We start from the raw sequence: 18148 nt of genomic DNA on the forward strand, positions 1-18148 counted from the left end.
CCTGTACAGTACATGCATACCTACACGCTACATAGAGTATGTACCTGAGGTGAGGTGAGCTGTGGCTTCGTTCAGCCCAGGATGACGCCACGCGCATAAACGCATTGAGATCAATCTCTTGCGATCGCCCATTAACAATTGCTGATTCAATCTTGACCTATCTTGTCTCTGCCTTCGGCTCGAACCGCGCGGTCTCGTCCTCGTCCCAAGCACCCCACCTCCAAAATGCGAGTCTTACCAATGGATATCGACCCACGGCTCGGTTTCCGTCTCCTTGGTGTTCCCGTGTCCGATCGTCCTCGTCCCGCTAGTCGTGCAGCTTGCAGCTTAACACCCAAGCCTCGGAACAAGTCAAATGCGAACTCCTCATGGCTCATGGCCTGTCGCAACAGCAGAGACACATCGATCAACAGGGGACATATGCAAGACACTCATGACTACCAAGGAACACACTCATTAAAACTGATCAATTATGTCCATCATCCTCATCTTCAGTATTGTTACACCGGGCTTTTTTTTTTTTGCTAAAGTGTTACATGAAACGGGCGTTCCCCCATCTGCAAAACGCCAAAAGAAACACAGAAAACCTTGAGCTGGCCGCGCGCCCAAATCGTAAAGAAAACCATCAACCAGAGCCCTGGGGAGCCGATCAAACAGTCTACAGAGCTCCCGAAGGCGAATATGCCATCCTGTGTGGCTTGGCCCTCGCTAACCACCCGCGCCTGTTTCTACCCGATCGCTTCGTCCCGACGTTTCCCCTTTTCCACATGCAACCACCTACCCCTTGCTTGCTCAGTGCTATGTTTCTCCACACTCGAGTGGCCGAGGCTGCCTAGGCAAAATTATCCTGCCTATCGACCCAAATGTCCTCCAGCTCGTTGAAACTGGAAAAGTGGATCGGCCGGTGTTGGTCGCTGTAGAATGGCAAGGGCGTATCCAGTTTGACGTGGACCGGCTTCTTCTCTAAGCCGCCGAAGGCGCTGCCCATGAAGCTGAAGTTCCATTTTCCGGAGTCGGGCACAAGGAAGAAGCCCCTGAACTTCTCGCTGAGAAGGAGCTGTCGCTTTTCGCCCATTGCCGTCGAAAATCCCTGTGGCTGATCGCTGCCAACGTCCTTGTTCTCGGCTCCCCATCTATAACCCTGTGGCGTGAGAGCCCAGGCCGACAACGACACGCTACCAGGGGTGAACGACACTGTAACAGTCAGAGTATTCTGCTTGTCCCACTCCGGATGAGCGTCGAGGAGTCTAGAGTGGTCTGTAACATCCATGGCCGACATGTAAGGTAGCTCATTGCCCGACATGGTGTGGATTATGCCAAGAGGTTCCATGTCCTCGAGGAGCTCGTGCTGTGGTAGCTGTTGGGGTAGCTGGATGTTGCGCAGGCCTCCAATCTGGGGGACCATGACGATGCACTTGACTTCCTTGACTTGGTCATTGTCGGCTGGTGACGAGCCATAGAGATATCCTGCAACCTGCACTCTGAGGTCTGCAATCGTGATGAACCGCTTCAGAATGTTCTTTGGCATGACATATGTAATGTCATCCACGTCGCTGTCCACTGGAGACACATACATGTTGTTGGATCTCGTACGCAGATTCGACGTGGCAATGGCCCTGGTCCGCCACTCAGTCTTCGAGGCAAAGGTCTGCTGCTCAAACTGCGAAGTCGTCGTCACAATGATCTCCTCCCCGTGTACGTTTTGAGTCTTAGTAGTGACCGCAGTGAGCTGCTGCTGCTCCTGCTGTTGCTTTTCGATCTCAGCGGCTTGTTGCCTCTGCATCGACGGCGCCGAGATTTCCATGCCCAAGATGATGTCGCGCACTTCGCTGCTCGTCAAGCTAGACACGTTGACGTTGTTCTTCTTTCCGTAGTCGTTGAGAATCAGGTCACGGAGTTGAGTTTCCACCTTGATCCAATCCTCATCCGAAAGTGACGGCCAGATGTGATGGTCTTGCGTGATGACCGTCTTATCGGGTCGCAAAATAAGCTTCGTCTTGTCTTGATTGACGTGCAAAGCTCGAAGGATCAAGATGAGGCGGGAGAATGCCGTATACGACGAGATGCTCTTCAGCCACTCGTCATACAGGTTGAAGAGAACCATCTGAGGCTCGGTGGCGCGCAAGATCATGTCCCCAAGCTTTTCAACCTTCATGGCAGCTTGGAAGGGGAGCTGCAACTCAGAAGCACGGATGGAAATATTGGGGAAGTCGAGTAGATTGACCTCAAGGGGATCGAGCAGCCCCTTTCGTGTGACGATCAGTTGCTTGGGCTGTTCTTCAACTGGGAGTGACCGAATCAAGGCAGCCACTTCTTCAGCCGTCTTCCACTTGGCTAACTGTCCCAGGCGCTTCTGTCCCGCCCACACGCTGGTATGGATGATCTTCAGGAACAGCTGGCCAGTGCGAGGGTTGAAGATGAAGATGGCTCCGTTTATCGGCTTTGTCGTCAGATTGCCTTCGAATGTTTTGTGGATTGTGACTCGATAGACATTGGTATCATCAATGAAAAGCTGGGTCTGGTTACTGAACAGTTCCGAGTAGTTCTGCGAGTTCAAAAACTCTTGGTTGCTCTCCGACGCATAGAGCTGTAGGCCCTTGCGAATTCGCTCACGCAAGACGTAAAGAGCGGGATTCGCCTTCATGATTTTATTCATGGCCTGCTGGACAAGAAGCTTGAGACCAGGGAAGTACTGGCCGTAAGCAGAGAAGAGGTTGTATGCCAAATCGATTCCGATCATGAGACCGGTCGGCGACGGATACAAACTCATACTGTCGGTCGTATAGTCGAGGTACTTGGCACGAACATAGCGTTCTATGTCATGCGAATCGTAATCGCCGTAGCGAAGCTGAACATCAATCCAGAATTTGTTCGTCGTGGTGGACTCGAGAACATCCTTGGTGTCGAAAAGAAGCGAGGGCCTGGTGACGTTCCACTTGTGGCTGGCGAATAGTTGGATGTCTGCGCAAGATGAATTCATCTTGTAGGACTTTCGGGGATGAATGGTTTCCTTCTGAACCGACTCAATACTCAGTGCTTCCAGCTCCTGGTCGAACACCTGGCAAAGATCCATCACAACCGACTCGTGGATCTTTTGCCACAAATGGGCGCGGAAGATCTGGATGAGTGAGATTTTGAGTGTCGGGATTTTGCCGTGCAAGAAAATGCCCGTCAGATCCAACTGGACCTGGAAACCGACATAGACGTTGGCTCTGTTGATTGTAGGAGACCACCATAGCGTGAATCGACGGTTGGGAATTTGGTTTAGACCTTTAAGAAGCCAAGTCAGTATTTTTTATCATACGGTGCACTTACACCGTCGTGATGATGACCTTGGATTGGCCATAGTTCATCCAGGGGGTAAGGGTAAGAAAATAGCGTAACATACCACTCCGTTGGGCGTTTGTGAGCTTCTTGAACTTCATGCTCTCCTCGAACCCACTGGCTTTCTCCCAAAAGAGGCCTTCCCAAGACGGAAAACCAGTCGCCTTGAAAAGCGTGTGCTCAAGAATGGTTTCAACACCGCCCAATGCCTGGATGACATCGGTACGGTAGGCATTCAAATTCCAAAGCTTTCCATCGTGCCTTTGACTAGTCCACCAGAACGGGTTACTCTTCATTAGCTGGTACACTTTGAACTCGGCACGCGCGCGGAAACCCTTGTCGAAGGAAAGGGTGCTTCGGTCCTTCTGGAAGAGCGTATTGATACGAGGCAGTCCACGATCCCAGCTGTCTTCCAAGTCTTCAAGAGCGAGCCTCCTGTTTTGTTGGTTCGCTTCGAGTCGCTTTTGTGAGTACTCCGTCCACACACGTTGCGAATCGATGAACTCGGCTTCCCAGGGGATGATGTAGCGGAAAATGTTGGGAATCAGCGTCTCTTCGTCATGAGACATACCTTGACGGTAGTGTGTGACTCCAACGTCGGTCTGCTTGTACCAGCGCTTGTCACTTGTTGGGATCAGAATATGCGACCCGGAGATCATGCCGAGACCGCCGAGCTCTTTCGGCGTGTAGAATACAGCGGGGGGGAAACGAGAGGGCATTTTGGAGTTGAGGCCAATCTTGACACGGGTCTGGATCTTTGTCTCGCATTTGACAATGGTGTCAAGCAGGCTGACAGTCGAGACTGCGGCTTCGCGGTAATACGTAAACAGGGAAATCAGAGCCGTGTTCCATTTGTTGGCAATCTTCGTGAATGTAGTGGACCCAGAGGACATTAGAATCTGGCGGATACGGTTATTGAACTTTTGGACGTCCTCCTCAGTGACTTGGAGGAATGCGTGCGCAGTTCGTTCCTTGGTGGTGTTGTCCACCAGCGACCAGACGCTGTCCTTGACCGGAAACTCGTCATTCTGATTGCGAATCTTTGGCAAGACGCGAACCTCGAAGCCGCACATGGCGAACAGCAGATTTGGATTGTCCCTGCTGTAAACACTGGCAAAGGTGTCTTCCCACTCAATTGTGGTGACGGATCTCGGAAGGCGATTTTTGAGATCCCAGAAGACGGCCCTCCCGAGGTTCACGTCGTGTCTCATGAGTCGCATGCGGGAGTCTCTAGGCCAGCACTTCTTGCTCTTGTAGCCGATGACATTCTCAAAATTGGGATCGGGCTGCTCAGTAAGGAATCGCTGGATTAGGTCGCGAGACTCCTCGGCGGTAAAGCGCAAGAAAACCCAGATCTTGTCAATGTATCTGGTATACAACCTGATGGGGTGCCTTGTCTCTGTCTCACGGTCCCTAAACTGAAGGAAGTCGTTGGGGCTTTGTGGAGGACCAGCTATCTCGCTGGCACGCTGGGGGCCGAGCAGCAGCAAGTCCAGGATGAGGCCATAGTACTGGAAGACAAACGCAGAAAACTGCAGACCGCGGATCATGCCATAACTGTTGACATGGCTCATGTCCTTGTATGTCAAAGTGACATTGTTCTTGGCCGTGATGTAATCAGCCAGGTTGTGGTCCATGATCAACCGCAAGAGCGAGTTAAGCAGTGTCAGCTCAATCTTTTCGTAGACTTTGGAAAGCTGCGTCTCGATCATCACGTTGCATTCACCATCTGCCGTCTCCCAAACCTTATCGAGGTTGTTGATGCCCTGAGCCCACTTGTATACAAGGAGCGGTGGAACCTCGGAGTCGGAGGGCTTGATCCAAGCAGGGAAGAGATGGCGCTGGTCGGCCTGATACCAGAGATACTGATCCAGGTAGGCATCGCTGATCTTCTCGATCGGCTCAATGTCATAGACCGGGTTGATGGTGCTGTAATTGTCGTTCATGTCGATGCCAACTTCCTTGAACGCCCGCTGCGTGAGAAGAAAGCGCTTGATCCGCTCCAGAGTAGTACCGGGGCTGTCATAGGCCTGCTCAATCAGAGCAAGCTCTTCTCGTTGACTCTGGTTCAGCCTGCCCTTGGTCGAGTATGCCTCTCGCAACCGCTCGAGGGCCAAGATGAGAATTTTGGTGTCGTGCTTGTAGGACACGCTCGGGAAAGGAATAGGGGAGAATTTCCGAGACTCAAGCCAGTGGACCGTGGTCGTATATATCGCCACAGCCTCCTCAGACGAGACATATGGACCATCCTTCATGTGGTTATGTTGTCTCTCCTGCTCCGCCTTGAGCCACAAGCGAGTGAGACGACCGACATTCTTCTTGGCGACGGTTTTGTCGACAGTGGCGCCCCTACGGATGCGCTCCCGATTGTAGTGGGCAACCGATATCCACCAGTCTGCCTTGGACTTGACATATCGCAAGATGATGTTCTCAATAGCTGCCGGCAGCCCCGGAACCTTCCACGGAATGTTGCTCTTCCAGCATCTCCAAGCTTCGGACAAATGTTGTAGAACGGTATTAACCTTGTTTTGCTTGATACCCTCGGGCATCATATCCATGAGATCGGCCATGACTGAGGCACGAAGCTCCAGATCAAAATGGGACTCGACGCGCTGCTTGGTAACGGTTTTGGCTACTCCCTTGCTGTGACGACCCTCGAACTGACGCGACAGAAGATTTCCAAGCCACCGCTCGAGCAGCGGGATGATACCTCGCATGAAGAAAAGCCAGACCCGCCAGGCTGGCGCCCAAAAGCCGCATCCAGGACCTTTGCCGACAGGGCCGGCGTTGAATCGGTAGTAGATCAGATGCTTGAGATCTTTGCAAGAACGGATCTGATGCATGAGCTTGTATTTGTACCGGTACATGCCTGTTAGCTGTCCAACGTGATTAAACGCATAAAGGATGCCATCGGCGAGCTGGAAGGCGTCGATATTGCCAAGACGATATTGCACTTGGGCATCGACAATCAACTTGGTGAGTCGGAGGATCTCGCGCATCAGGTGGAAAGCGTTTCCGAATCTCGACTTCTTCCGCTCCTTTGTCGTCAAGGTCTTGACAGGCTTCAGGTTGAAGTTGTAGTCAAGATGGAGGTAGGTGAGATTTTTGCGATGAATCAACAGATTGAGCATGTTGAAGCCTTGACGGCAGACTTGCAGACCAGCTTCCACCCAGTCGATCTTGGTTTGCTGGAAGAACTTCGTTTGCTTGAGAGTCTTGAGGAGATTCTGTCTCTGGAGTGCTTTGGGCTTCTTCTTGTGGAGTTCGTTAAGCACGTAGCTCTTGAGAAGCTTCTGGTACGAAACGCGGACCTTGACCGGCTGCTTGGGCGGGCAGTGCTCCAGATACCAGTGCTTGACCAGTGGGACGTCTTGGGCTCGCACCGTGCGACCAGACCGACGGTCAAAGGGGAATGGAGCCCACCACAGCTCAATAGCAGAAGCCGTGTCATCAGTATACAAATCTTCGTCGGCGAAAAAAGGCTCAACACTGGGTGGAAGTTCAAACGCTTCCTCTTCGGGCTCCTCATTGCTACCTTTCCCAAAAAGCTCATCCTCGTGGCTGACTGTTAGGTTCTTTGGTGCCACCGCGCGCGAGGAGATGGGGTTAATTGTGGTATCAAAATAAAAGGCTGGAAGGTTGTGATCTTCCGTCCGGGTGTAGACGGTCTGAGGATGTGAATGCCAGGAGATGTGCACACTCCGTGGCAACGCGTTGTACAGGTAAGGGTATGAGACACGGCACTCCGTCCGGACGGGATTCCGAAAGATGATTCGGTCCATGGCATTGAACTCGCCAAAGTCTTCGTCATTTGGGTCGATATCCTTGTAGAGTGGCTCGAACCGAGGTCCTCCTGGCAGCGCCACATTCAGCGCCTTTGCGGTAAGGAAGCTTTTGAGCTCAAAGAGGTAGAAGTAGTTTTTATCAACGACTTCAGACACCAGCGGCCGAGACAGGCGGTACAAGCTTGCCATCTGCGGGAGCGTGAGATTCCACTTCTTGTAGCTCGGGCCATTGGCATGCGATGTGTCGACTAGGGCCTGATGTTCGTAAAACCACTCGTAGACAGCCGCCTCCTCCTCCTCGTCGAGTTCCATCTGAATGGGCTCAAGAGGTTCGACATCCTCGATATTTTCCGACCATGAGAGCGGAGGCTCCTCGTCGTCAAATGGCGGAAAACGCATGCGCTTGAAAAGTCTGCGGTCGCTTTTCTCCTTGCGCATGACAGTCCACATGGTAGCCCATTGCGCATAGAAGACTGGCTCAATGACTCGAGGGATTTCGTTCACGAGGGTCAGGCAGCCATTTACATGGTAAAGAACTTTGACCTCTCTCGCAGACTCCCAAGGCATCGGCATGTTCTCCAGCAACTTCATGACGGCATGGGGCATAAACTTCAACGCGCCCAAGTAGCTGCGCTTATCATTCGTGAACTTCTTCTGGGAAACATCGCCGATATCCTTGAAGATTTTGCGCAGGTGCTCGGGGGGCATGTCGGCCTTTTCAGTCTCAACGTAGCCATCCTTTCGGTTCTCTCCAAAGCGAGTGCGCTGCGTGCGAAGCCATTCCTTCTTTTTCTGGGCGAATTTGGCGATCTGGGGGTCGGTCGGAGGTCGCAGGCCTGGCGGCGGCGGGGGTGGCGGCGGAATCGATGGAGGAGGTGGGAATGATGAAGAATGGCCTGGCGGCGGAGGAGGTGGTGTAGGAGGAGGGGGGGGAGGACCCCAGCCAGGGGGAGGAGGGGGTGGTGGAAAGGAATCCATCGCGATGCCGGTGACAGAAAGTGCAGGCGCGGGGGAAAGGAGATCCAGCACCAGGAAGCGATCGCCTGTTGGCGAAGGTGGCGCGTTGTTGCCCTCAAGTCGGAAGGTATTTCGCCTGAACAACGAATGACTTTATTGGAGGAATGAAGTTGCGGCCAATATGCTGATGAAGCCGGGCTCGCAGCGATTCACAGCGATGAGTGAGGTCGTGGGTGCGGGTTGAAGAAGCCACGACTGGCCTGCGCCTGCATTTAAAAAATCTCGAACCTCTTCGCGACGACGGGCGGCGCGTGAGACTTGGGAACGACCGCACTAGCGCTCTAGCGTGTAATCGGCTCAGCAGTTTAACTGCATAACCTCTTTTTTCAACTACCCCGTTAGACAGATTTCTAAAGCGGGTTGATAGTGACGGAATAGGAATAAGCTAGCAGAAACATGGATAGATGAACGTGTAACAGCACCTGACCTCCATTTTTTAGCACAATCAATGACAATAAAAGCAGCCTAGGATAGGGTTGCTCGTCTTTCATGTAATTTGTACTCTAATAACACATGATATCTTGGTACACATTCGAGTACTAGAACATCCTCGTACATACATGCTCTCGAGCTTCTCGTGATTTTTACGGATAGGTATGTAGGCACGGAGAAAAGCTCCAGCCCCAGCCTGCAATTGTGACTTGGTGGAGTCATAGCACTGAAGACTCATTCGCTGAGCCCCAACCTAATTGCCCCCACCAGAAAAACCCCATGGCACCTGAAATAATTATCGACCCCTCCAGCCAGGTTTTGCCGTGCATCGCTGCAATCACGAATTTTGACCACCAAATCTCTTCCATCAGCACCACTCGGCTCCGCAAATCGAGCAGCCCCAGCTGATAGCAAACATGTCTCGATTCTTCCGCGGCGGCGACGACAGCTCCAGTGAGAGCAGCTCCGACGAGGAGGACCTGTACTCGGGATCCGAGGCTGAAGAGAACGAGAAGATCGAGCAAGAGGAGGAGAGTTCCGATGCTGCCGAGGAGGAAGTCGAGGCCGCAGAAGAGAGCGACTCGGACGCCGACCAGAAGAAGAAGGGTTTATCTCGTTTCTTAGTCGACCAGGATTCTTCCGAAAGCGAGGAGAGCGATGGCGAAATCACGGCCAAGGTTAAGAGTGCTAAGGACAAGCGGTTCGACGAACTCGAAGCTACTATCACTGGCATTCAAAATGGGCAGAAAATCAACGACTGGGGCTCCATCTCCAATGGTTTGTGCGATGATTGTGATTATGTTGAACCCCCGCTAACAAGCGCCCAGAATTCGATAAGCTAAACCGCCAGGTTACGAAACTTCAGGATGGCGGCAAGGCGCCCAAGATATACATCAAGTGTATCGCCGAGCTTGAGGACTTCATGAACGAAACCCTAGCCAAGCAAAAGGTCACGCCGAAGAAGATGAACGCCACAAATGCCCGTGGCCTGAACGCGGTCAAGCAGCGCATCAAGAAGAACAACAAGGACTACCAAGAGCAAATTGATGCGTTCAGAAAGGACAGCGATGACTTCATGGAGTCGGATGAGGAGGAAGTGCCAGCACCCAAGGCGACCAAGGTTCGATTCCAGGATATGATTGCTGCCGACGATGCTGAAGAGGACGATGAAGGCTTCGCAACAGTTGGCAAAGGCGGCCGCGCCCTGCTCTTCACGCCCGAGAGCATCTTCAAGCACCTTCGGACCATCGTAGAGTCGCGAGGAAAGAAGAATACCGACCGCCTAGAGCAGATCAAGATTATGGAGAAGCTTGGCGAGGTTGCGGTAACCCCCTACCAGAAGATACGGGTGCTCATGACCTTGATTTCGGCCCGATTTGATCTTGGTTCGGGAGGAGCGGCGTCGATGCCGTTGGAGCATTGGAAGGCCGCCGAGAGGGAGCTCTTCCTTCTTCTTCGCACCCTCGAGACCGAAAAGGACCATATCATCATTGAGGGTGCAGATGAGTGGGATGACGATGACAAGCCTCCAGTTCTCGAACAAGGGCAAAAGTACATCAGAATCCCCGGCAGTATCGTCTCGTTTATCGAACGCCTGGATGATGAGCTTACCCGCTCCTTGCAGAGCATCGATCCCCACACCTCCGAGTATATCGAGAGGTTGACGGACGAGGGTTCGCTTTACAACATCATCTTCAAAGGACTTCTGTACTACGAGATGCTTCGCAAAGACGCCTCCCTGGAGGTCCCCCAAGAGAGCCTGAACCGCATCATTCAGCGGCGCTTGGATCACGTCTACTTCAAGGTACGTTGCCGTAATTCTCACCATGTCTGGCCTGTACTGATTTCTGTAGCCGGCCCAAGTTGTGAAGATTCTAGAGGAGAACTGCTGGAAGGAGGTACCGAGTAATGTGGACTCGACGATCACCCCTCGGACCGAGTCCGTCGATGCAGGGCACCTCATCAATGTTCTCTGCAACTATCTCTTTGCGAACAGCGATGGCATCATCCGTGCCCGGGCCATGCTCTGCCAAATCTACTTCCTGGCGCTACATGATCAATACTATAGGGCTCGCGATATGATGCTCACGTCGCATTTGCAAGAGAGCATTGCCCAGTTTGACATCACGAGTCAAATTCTTTACAACCGCACCCTCGTCCAGGTTGGTCTTTGCGCCTTCCGGAAAGGCTTGGTTTACGACGCGCAAAACACTCTTCAGGAAATTTGCGGCAGCGGACGCCAAAAGGAACTTTTAGCCCAGGGTGTCATGATCCAGCGTTTCAACCAGGTCAGCCCGGAGCAAGAACGTCTCGAGAAGCAACGGCAGCTACCGTTCCATATGCACATCAACCTGGAACTGCTGGAATGCGTCTATCTGACGTGCAGCATGCTTCTCGAGATTCCCCTCTTGGCACAAACTGGCTCATCCCCCGATGTCAAGAAGCGTGTGATAAGCAAGACATATAGACGCATGCTCGAGTATCACGAGAGGCAGATCTTCACCGGCCCTCCCGAGAATACCCGAGACCATGTCATGCAGGCTTCAAAGGCACTCGCTGCGGGCGAATGGAAGAAGGCTACGCTGTTTGTCCACAGCATCAAGATTTGGGATCTCATGCCGAACACTGAGGACATCAAGACGATGCTTGCTAAGCAGATCCAGGAGGAGGGCCTCCGTACCTATCTGTTTACCTATGCTCCCTTTTACGATACTCTCTCTATTGAGTCTTTGAGCACCATGTTCCAGCTAGACTCACGCAAGGTGTCGGCGGTGGTCAGCAAAATGATTAGCCACGAGGAACTCGCCGCTGCCCTTGACCAAGTTACAGAGACTGTCATCTTTCGCAAGGGCGTGGAGCTGAGCCGGCTCCAGAGCTTGGCTCTGACTCTCTCAGACAAGGCTAGTGCGTTGATTGAGACCAATGAACGCACACTTGAGCAAAGGACACAAGGGTCGGCTAATGCTTTCAACCGGAAAGATGGAAGGGGTGGGAACCGTGGCGGTGGCCAGCGTGGTGGCAGAGGTGGTGCGAGAACCGGCGGAAACACCCAACGACAGGCTGGTGGCACACAGTTCACGGGTGGCGCCTTGGGTGCGGCTGTACGCGGTTAAGCTCATGCAATAATGGGAGATGTGTGATTTCGTTGCTCTTACATTGGGCTTGACATGTTTACAAAAAGATAGCATTGAGAATGACAGGTGCTTTTCCGGGCAAGCATAGTCTGCTCTTGGTGTTCCCTTCTCGTGTTTTCTGGCGGCTGTATTAGAGGCCGGCCGCGGGAGCACGTATCGCGTTCCGGTCAGATCACATACGTAGATGAAAGTCGCCTACGGGGTAGTCATTTACCAGCCCGAGTCTTTTCTGGGAAGCCCGGGTTTTTGGAGTCGAGCTCATAGACACAGAAACCACAACTTCATACATGTAAACTTGACATCCTAATTTTTCTTCATTTTCATGATATTATGCCGTATGGCGATAGACGGAGGTTGTATGTTTTATATAGTATGATTCGAATGCTGCGGGCTACGGTCTGTAGGGAGATAAAATAGCAGAACAAACGTAAAACATAGCATCATGCTGTGCAAACATTGATGGCTGACGTCCCATCAAGGCATACTCATTCCCGTGCAATAGCCAAGCTTATCTTTGGTAATTCGACTGGAACGTTTCACTGGTCCGATGACCAGGCAAATTTTAAGCGTCTTCTCAAGGCCATTAATACACGGAAAGCCATTGACTAAGGCATATAGGGGCAATTGTCCGTTGTTCCTTGAATCCTGAGTTATCGGCATCGTTTTTTGGTCAATTGCAACCAAGGCGACAATTTCAAGCTGTGTTCAAGGGCTGGTATCGGCGAAAGTGAGAAGATGGGAGAATTATATTTAGGATGACGAAGTCAGTTTCATCAGGATTACGAAGCCTGATATACAGCTGAGCCTGATTGTCACAATTGCACGAGAAGACAACGGATCGGTGTTTTTTTTTGTTCGGGCCACGTTGATAGCACCGGCTTGTGATTCTTTATTCATCTGCTACAAATGTGTCATAAGCAACATGTGACAAGTCGAAGTAAGTGGAGACCAGGCATTACGACGCCGTTCTCCTCGTAATTGTCAACGCCACAGTGGAAACCAGATGTGAACCAACTCCATCCTTACGCATACCCATAACTCGCCACAGTATCAGAGACGACGACCGCGGCGACCACCTTTCCGCCGGGTCGAGTCGGACGGTGTAGGGGTGACGTCCTCAATGCGACCAATCTTCATGCCGGAGCGGGCCAGAGCGCGGAGAGCGGACTGGGCACCGGGGCCAGGGGTCTTGGTGCCGTTGCCTATGGATATTAGTTAGGTTTGTAAGTTAAAAAGAGTACAGGGAATATGAGCATACCGCCAGTGGCGCGGATCTTGATGTGGAGAGCAGTGATGCCCAGCTCCTTGCAGCGGAGAGCGACGTCCTGGGCAGCCAACATAGCGGCGTAGGGAGACGACTCGTCACGATCGGCCTTAACCTTCATGCCGCCGGTAACACGGCAGATGGTTTCGCGGCCACTGGAATCACCCAGAATGTTAGCCTCGGAAACCATGGGTCATGACAAGTATATGGGAGCCCGAGAAATTCGTTTCGCGCGTCCTCTTTCTCCGCCATTCCTCTATATGCATTCAGGGACCAACGAACCTGAGATCGGTAACGTGAACGAAGGTGTCATTGAAAGAAGCGAAAATGCGGGCAACTGTGGCAGACAAGCATCAGCGTTCTGAATCGGTATCCGACAAAATCAATAATGCACATACCACCGAAAACGAGCTCCCCCTCACGGACCTGGGGGCCCAGGGAGATGTTCTCCTGCGCGGGACGGGCTGTCTTCTTGGGAGGCATGTTGGCGGTTATCCGGTGATCTAACGGGGGTTGGCGATGTTGTTTGTTGAAAGATCTCCGTATATTCACGTAAATTTTGCGAGGGGGCTAGCTCGTGCGGTGCAAAAGTATTGCCCTATGCAATGGCGGTGAGCAGCTGCAAAAGGTGGGGCTCGCGCCGCTGTGCTTTAGACCCAAGCCCTAAGTACCATTGTACCCCTGCCCCACCTACCCGAGAATTTTCATTTGCCTTCCTTTTAATGCCCACGAGAGAAATTTCCTCCTACTCTAAAATGACCACACAGACTCCGATCTTCAACATCGTCGAGACGCCAACCGCCAAAATGTCGGCAACCACGTATGCTTCCCGCTTTCCCTACACAGACCCGCGACCAGTATAATGGTGTGTCGCTCGACGGGATTCTGCAGATTGTCGTGGTCCTCTCACTGGATGCATCGCCCGTTTTCTTTCGAAGCGGGCATGCTCCAGCTCGATCCCTCCCATGATTCTCCCTCCTTCCTCTAGGCTTATTGCCTGCAGATTGAGAGATGTCTCCTAGGGTGTTGGGGATGAAGGTTCTCCCTTCTCCCTTAAATCCATTGCCACGGTGGCCGTCATCTCTGAAATTTGGCATATCTGTGCTGAAGTTTAACGGTCTCGATTCGCCATCGTGTGCACATTGTCTTGGGCGCTTTGTTCAAGTTGTTGTCAGATGAGAGTATGCTGCTGCTTGGCCATCAGCCTACTGCAAGCTTCTCACTGGTAAACATCGAGTTAGCCATGAGAGAATGTCGCACTTGAGCAGCAATTCTCCACCGGCGCTCTACCACATACTGCGGTATGCTGGACCACGTACTGATCTCTTATAATTAGTTCCGTCCCGACCCACAACGATGTTCTCGTCCCCGAGACTCTTCTGAAGAAGCGCAAGTCTCAGGAGAAGGCCCGCGCTGAGCGCACGGCTGAGCTCGATGCCAAGAAGAAGGTGCGGATTTCCCAGTGTTCAGTTTTCCGGGGGTCGATGTGATGCACAACATTTTGAAGCAACTAGACTGAGGTCGATGCCGTTGCTTAATTAACCATCTTTCGGGTCTGATCGAACAACAATAATGTCCAGTGTTTCGGGATTCGTATTGCAAGAACTTTACTGATAGTTGTTTAAAGACCGCCAAGGAGAACCGTGGCGTCATCTTCAAGCGTGCCGAGAAGTACGTCAAGGAGTACCGTGAGGGTGAGCGCGAGAAGATCCGTCTGGCTCGCGTCGCCAAGCAGGATGGCTCCGTCTATGTCCCGGCTGAGGACAAGCTCATCTTCCTGATCCGTATCAAGGGGTATGTTACCACCCAGATCCCCAACAAGGTTTGTTCCTAACAAGTGCAACAGTATCAACAAGATTGCCCCCAAGCCCCGCAAGATTCTGCAGCTTCTCCGTCTGCTCCAGATCAACAACGGTGTCTTCGTCCGTATCACCAAGGCTACCGCCGAGATGATCAAGGTTGTCGAACCGTGGGTCGCTTACGGTTACCCCAACCTCAAGAGCGTCAAGGAGCTCGTCTACAAGCGCGGATATGGAAAGGTCAATAAGCAGCGTATTGCGCTTACCGACAATTCCATCATTGAGGAGAACCTCGGCAAGTTTGGTATCATCTGCATGGAGGATCTCATTCACGAGATCTACACTGTTGGCCCCAACTTCAAGCAGGCTGCCAACTTCTTGTGGCCCTTCAAACTGAGCAACCCCACTGGTGGTTTCCGCCCGCGAAAGTTCAAGCACTTCATCGAGGGTGGTGATCTCGGCAACCGGGAGGAGCACATCAATGCTCTCATCAGACAGATGAACTAATATTGGTATTTGGGAGGGAGATTGGTCTTAAAGCTTTTTCAGTTTTGGTCTCGGTCACGGCAGCAGCATAAATGCTCGGCGTTAATGATGAGACTGGTTCGCTCGGGGAATGAATTTTAACGATGTCGTTTTTGCACACATCCGATTCACCCTTTAGACTTTCGTGATCTAGGCTGCTCCCGTAATCGACCAATACTATGACCCGTTTCTCTGTATTGTCCAGGGCATGACTTGTAATTTGGAGTGTATTGTGTCATGACATGCTGCCAGCATCAAAATATCTAACTACCTAGTTATGAACAAGCGAAGGTCTGTTCCAAGAATCTTGCTGCCCGTTATATCTTTATGTCGAAACTTGTCCCACACCCGCAGCTACTTGTAGCCAAAGGATTGTCGACGATCTTAAACTGGGAACCAATCAACTCCATTGTAAAGTCAACCTTGCTGCCTTTTAACAACTCAAGCGACGGGGTGTCGAGAATGATCTTTGGGGCTGTTAGGCCAGCGGACGCGGGATTGTCGTTCTGGGGGCTGTAGACAAATATGGTATCGTCTTCCTGGATTGAGGTAGAGGGGCTATTTTCATGTCCCGTCGGCGATGCGTCCTTTGCGTGTGCGGGAAGAGACGACGGCAGCGTCACCAGCTTCATGAGGTACTGGAAGCCATGGCAGCCTCCGCTCTCTACTTGAATCCTCAGCGCCAGGTCCGGGTTCGAGTCCTTGCTCATGATTTCCGAGAGGCGCTGCGTCGAGCAAGTGGGCGGGTGTCATTTGTCAGCCCCTCTCGCCTCGTTTGTGTGGGGTCAAGAGTGGAGGGAGGAAGGCAAACTGCATGCATACCTTGGCTGCGCGCGCCGTGATCTCAAGCACCATCTCCCTGCCCTCACCGTCCACTTGCGGGTTGAATATGGCGTGCGTGGCCCTCCGCGCCGCGGAGGTGGTGAAGCTCCGCCGCAGGCACGCAAGTTGCCGCCGCTGCTGCTCTCCCTGCTGCCATGGTAGCGGACGACGCTCCGTCGCGGGCGTCCATGTTGTCGGGATCGGGTGGTGCGTGGAAAGAGCCGGCGTGCCTTGCTGTCGTGCGGTGGCGTGGTGGGCGTGAACTGCCATAGCTCGTGCTGCGGGCGGGAGGAGCTCGAGGACCGGGAGGGCTTGCGAGGCCGATGCGGAGGACACGGCGGCCCGGCGCCGCATGCTGAGCTGTATGAAGAGACTCGCCGTTGCGGGCGCATTGGCGCACCGTAGTTGCGGCATAGATGGGGTTTGTAAGATGCCTGATCTGTCGTCGTGCGTGCCTAGTGTCTCCGTGTTGGGAGTGAGTGTCCGGCCTGATGATGAGCAAGGTGAGGAAAGGTCGTGCGAAATTTCGCTGGGGCAGAATGATGCCAGCCCGGATGCCAAGACCCCGGAGTCGACGCCACCCTGCAGGGGGGGCAATCTCACAACCTCGGTTTAAGAATCTCTGGCTTTCTAACTCCTAAAACCATCTTAACGATAATAATAAGAGATATGCCACAGATAAAGAAAGAAGAAGGGACCGATTTTATTATTATCTCAATGCCCCTCTTCTTTCCTATTTTTTTTCTAGAAAGCAGCCCCCAAACTCAAACATCATTTTCTCAAGCACGCGAGAAGCAGGCTGTTGATTCACAATCCAAATTTCAAGCAGGAGAAGCAATATACTGGGGACCGAAATATGTTATTTTATTAGAGTACCTGGGGGGGGAAGCCGGATATCTGGGTATATGGTTACTCTTTTTCTCCTTCTACCTACATATCTTTATCGATAATAAGTCTTGGGATTTAAGGGATAGATCGGAATGGTAAGATGTCCTACTGAATACGAAAGTACATAACACAGAAGTTCAAGAACATTAACCGCAATTATTGTTGAATTGAACTGCTCGGGAAAATAACGGATGCTAGTGGCCATGTCTTATATCAGGCTCATACTTTACCGTTCTACCAAGGTGAGTTCCTTCTCGGTTAGATTCCAATCCTAGAAAGAAAACGGTTGTGTCTCTAGCGGAATCCATTTCGTCTAAAGTCAGGTAAACTTATTAAACCATTTACCTCAAAGAATGGTCATCAAGTGTTTGTCGTAGGTCACCAGTCTTGAGACTATGTATCATGTTGTAGTACTAGAAACGTTTTCGAGTCTTTATCAGCAAAAAAATCCTGCAAGTTGAAATAAATGCCTCCCATCAAAAAGAACACGATCTAAGCCCAATTACACACGCAGCTCAACTGAAGGTAGATATCTACCGTATTTTAACTATGTTTGTTTTAGGGTGTGCGTGGTGATGGGTATAAGCCACTTCACTTTGGTGATAGATCTAACTGTGGAAGTCACTCCTTGAGCAGACGAAATAATACGTCCCTAGGTAGGTAGGTAGGTATATACCACATACCATCACCGGGTTCCTGGTTTAACCCCCTCGAGGTTTATTTCCCCTGCCCCCTATTCCTAGCTCCAACACTCTACCGTTTGCACGGCCAATTGCAGCACCTACCCACCTAGACACCTTGGTAGGCACCCACGTGCGTGTCTCCGAGAAACTTTGGTTTCAGCCACTCGTCACAGATGTATTCCACGAACGTTACAACGTGGACAGTAGTCTGAGTTTTGGAATGTCATGGCGCCAAGGGGAAACGCCGAGCGGTTAGTAACCAGGGACGTCAATCAAGTGCCGACAAAAGCATTCCGCAGATATGCTCGAAGCTTGCCGTTGCCACGAAGCGATCGAGGATTACAGTTCTCCAAAACTCTCTCTTCGTTTAAGAGGGAACCCAAAGACACAGATCATACGTTGTCACAAGGAAATTAACAGACTTGACATCGAATTTTGCAATAACCATCAAATTTGACTAGCTGCGGTCATATCA

The 18148-nt window shown here is 51.9% G+C and overlaps 6 protein-coding genes across 6 annotated transcripts; 3 read left to right on the forward strand and 3 right to left on the reverse strand.

Annotated features, from left to right (window-relative positions):
- Positions 1–832: 832 nt before the first annotated feature.
- Positions 833–8087, reverse strand: B0T26DRAFT_750328 (pre-mRNA processing splicing factor 8; the record flags this gene model as incomplete). The annotated part of the gene is made up of 2 exons (XM_060445206.1): positions 833–3270; positions 3389–8087. The coding sequence occupies 2 exons, from the start codon at positions 8085–8087 to the stop codon at positions 833–835; spliced, it is 7137 nt and encodes a 2378-aa protein (XP_060298929.1).
- Positions 8088–8974: 887 nt separating this feature from the next.
- Positions 8975–11671, forward strand: B0T26DRAFT_640684 (eukaryotic translation initiation factor 3 subunit 8 N-terminus-domain-containing protein; the record flags this gene model as incomplete). Its single annotated transcript, XM_060437253.1, has 3 exons — positions 8975–9335; positions 9386–10362; positions 10412–11671. The coding sequence occupies 3 exons, from the start codon at positions 8975–8977 to the stop codon at positions 11669–11671; spliced, it is 2598 nt and encodes an 865-aa protein (XP_060298930.1).
- An 865-nt stretch (positions 11672–12536) lies between these two features.
- B0T26DRAFT_704948 (40S ribosomal protein S14-like protein) lies at positions 12537–13555 on the reverse strand. The gene is made up of 4 exons (XM_060441729.1): positions 13355–13555; positions 13239–13293; positions 12951–13111; positions 12537–12894 (listed from the first exon to the last, which is right to left on the reverse strand). The coding sequence occupies exons 1-4, from the start codon at positions 13437–13439 to the stop codon at positions 12743–12745; spliced, it is 453 nt and encodes a 150-aa protein (XP_060298931.1). The 5' UTR covers positions 13440–13555; the 3' UTR covers positions 12537–12742.
- Positions 13556–14207: 652 nt separating this feature from the next.
- On the forward strand, positions 14208–15262 carry B0T26DRAFT_740063 (60S ribosomal protein L7; the record flags this gene model as incomplete). Its single annotated transcript, XM_060443804.1, has 4 exons — positions 14208–14257; positions 14293–14404; positions 14584–14750; positions 14803–15262. The coding sequence occupies 4 exons, from the start codon at positions 14208–14210 to the stop codon at positions 15260–15262; spliced, it is 789 nt and encodes a 262-aa protein (XP_060298932.1).
- A 335-nt stretch (positions 15263–15597) lies between these two features.
- On the reverse strand, positions 15598–16213 carry B0T26DRAFT_626166 (uncharacterized protein; the record flags this gene model as incomplete). The annotated part of the gene is made up of 2 exons (XM_060436182.1): positions 15598–16005; positions 16103–16213. Coding segments are annotated over 2 exons (519 nt in total), but the record flags the coding sequence as incomplete, so codon positions are not given.
- A 516-nt stretch (positions 16214–16729) lies between these two features.
- B0T26DRAFT_704958 (uncharacterized protein) lies at positions 16730–17144 on the forward strand. Its single transcript, XM_060441730.1, has one exon. It carries the CDS (start codon positions 16772–16774, stop codon positions 17087–17089), a length of 318 nt encoding a protein of 105 aa, XP_060298934.1. The 5' UTR covers positions 16730–16771; the 3' UTR covers positions 17090–17144.
- The last annotated feature ends 1004 nt before the right edge of the window (positions 17145–18148 follow it).

This window comes from Lasiosphaeria miniovina (assembly GCF_030549165.1).
Source record: "Lasiosphaeria miniovina strain SMH2392-1A chromosome Unknown B0T26scaffold_3, whole genome shotgun sequence".
In the NCBI taxonomy this organism is placed as follows: domain Eukaryota; kingdom Fungi; phylum Ascomycota; class Sordariomycetes; order Sordariales; family Lasiosphaeriaceae; genus Lasiosphaeria; species Lasiosphaeria miniovina.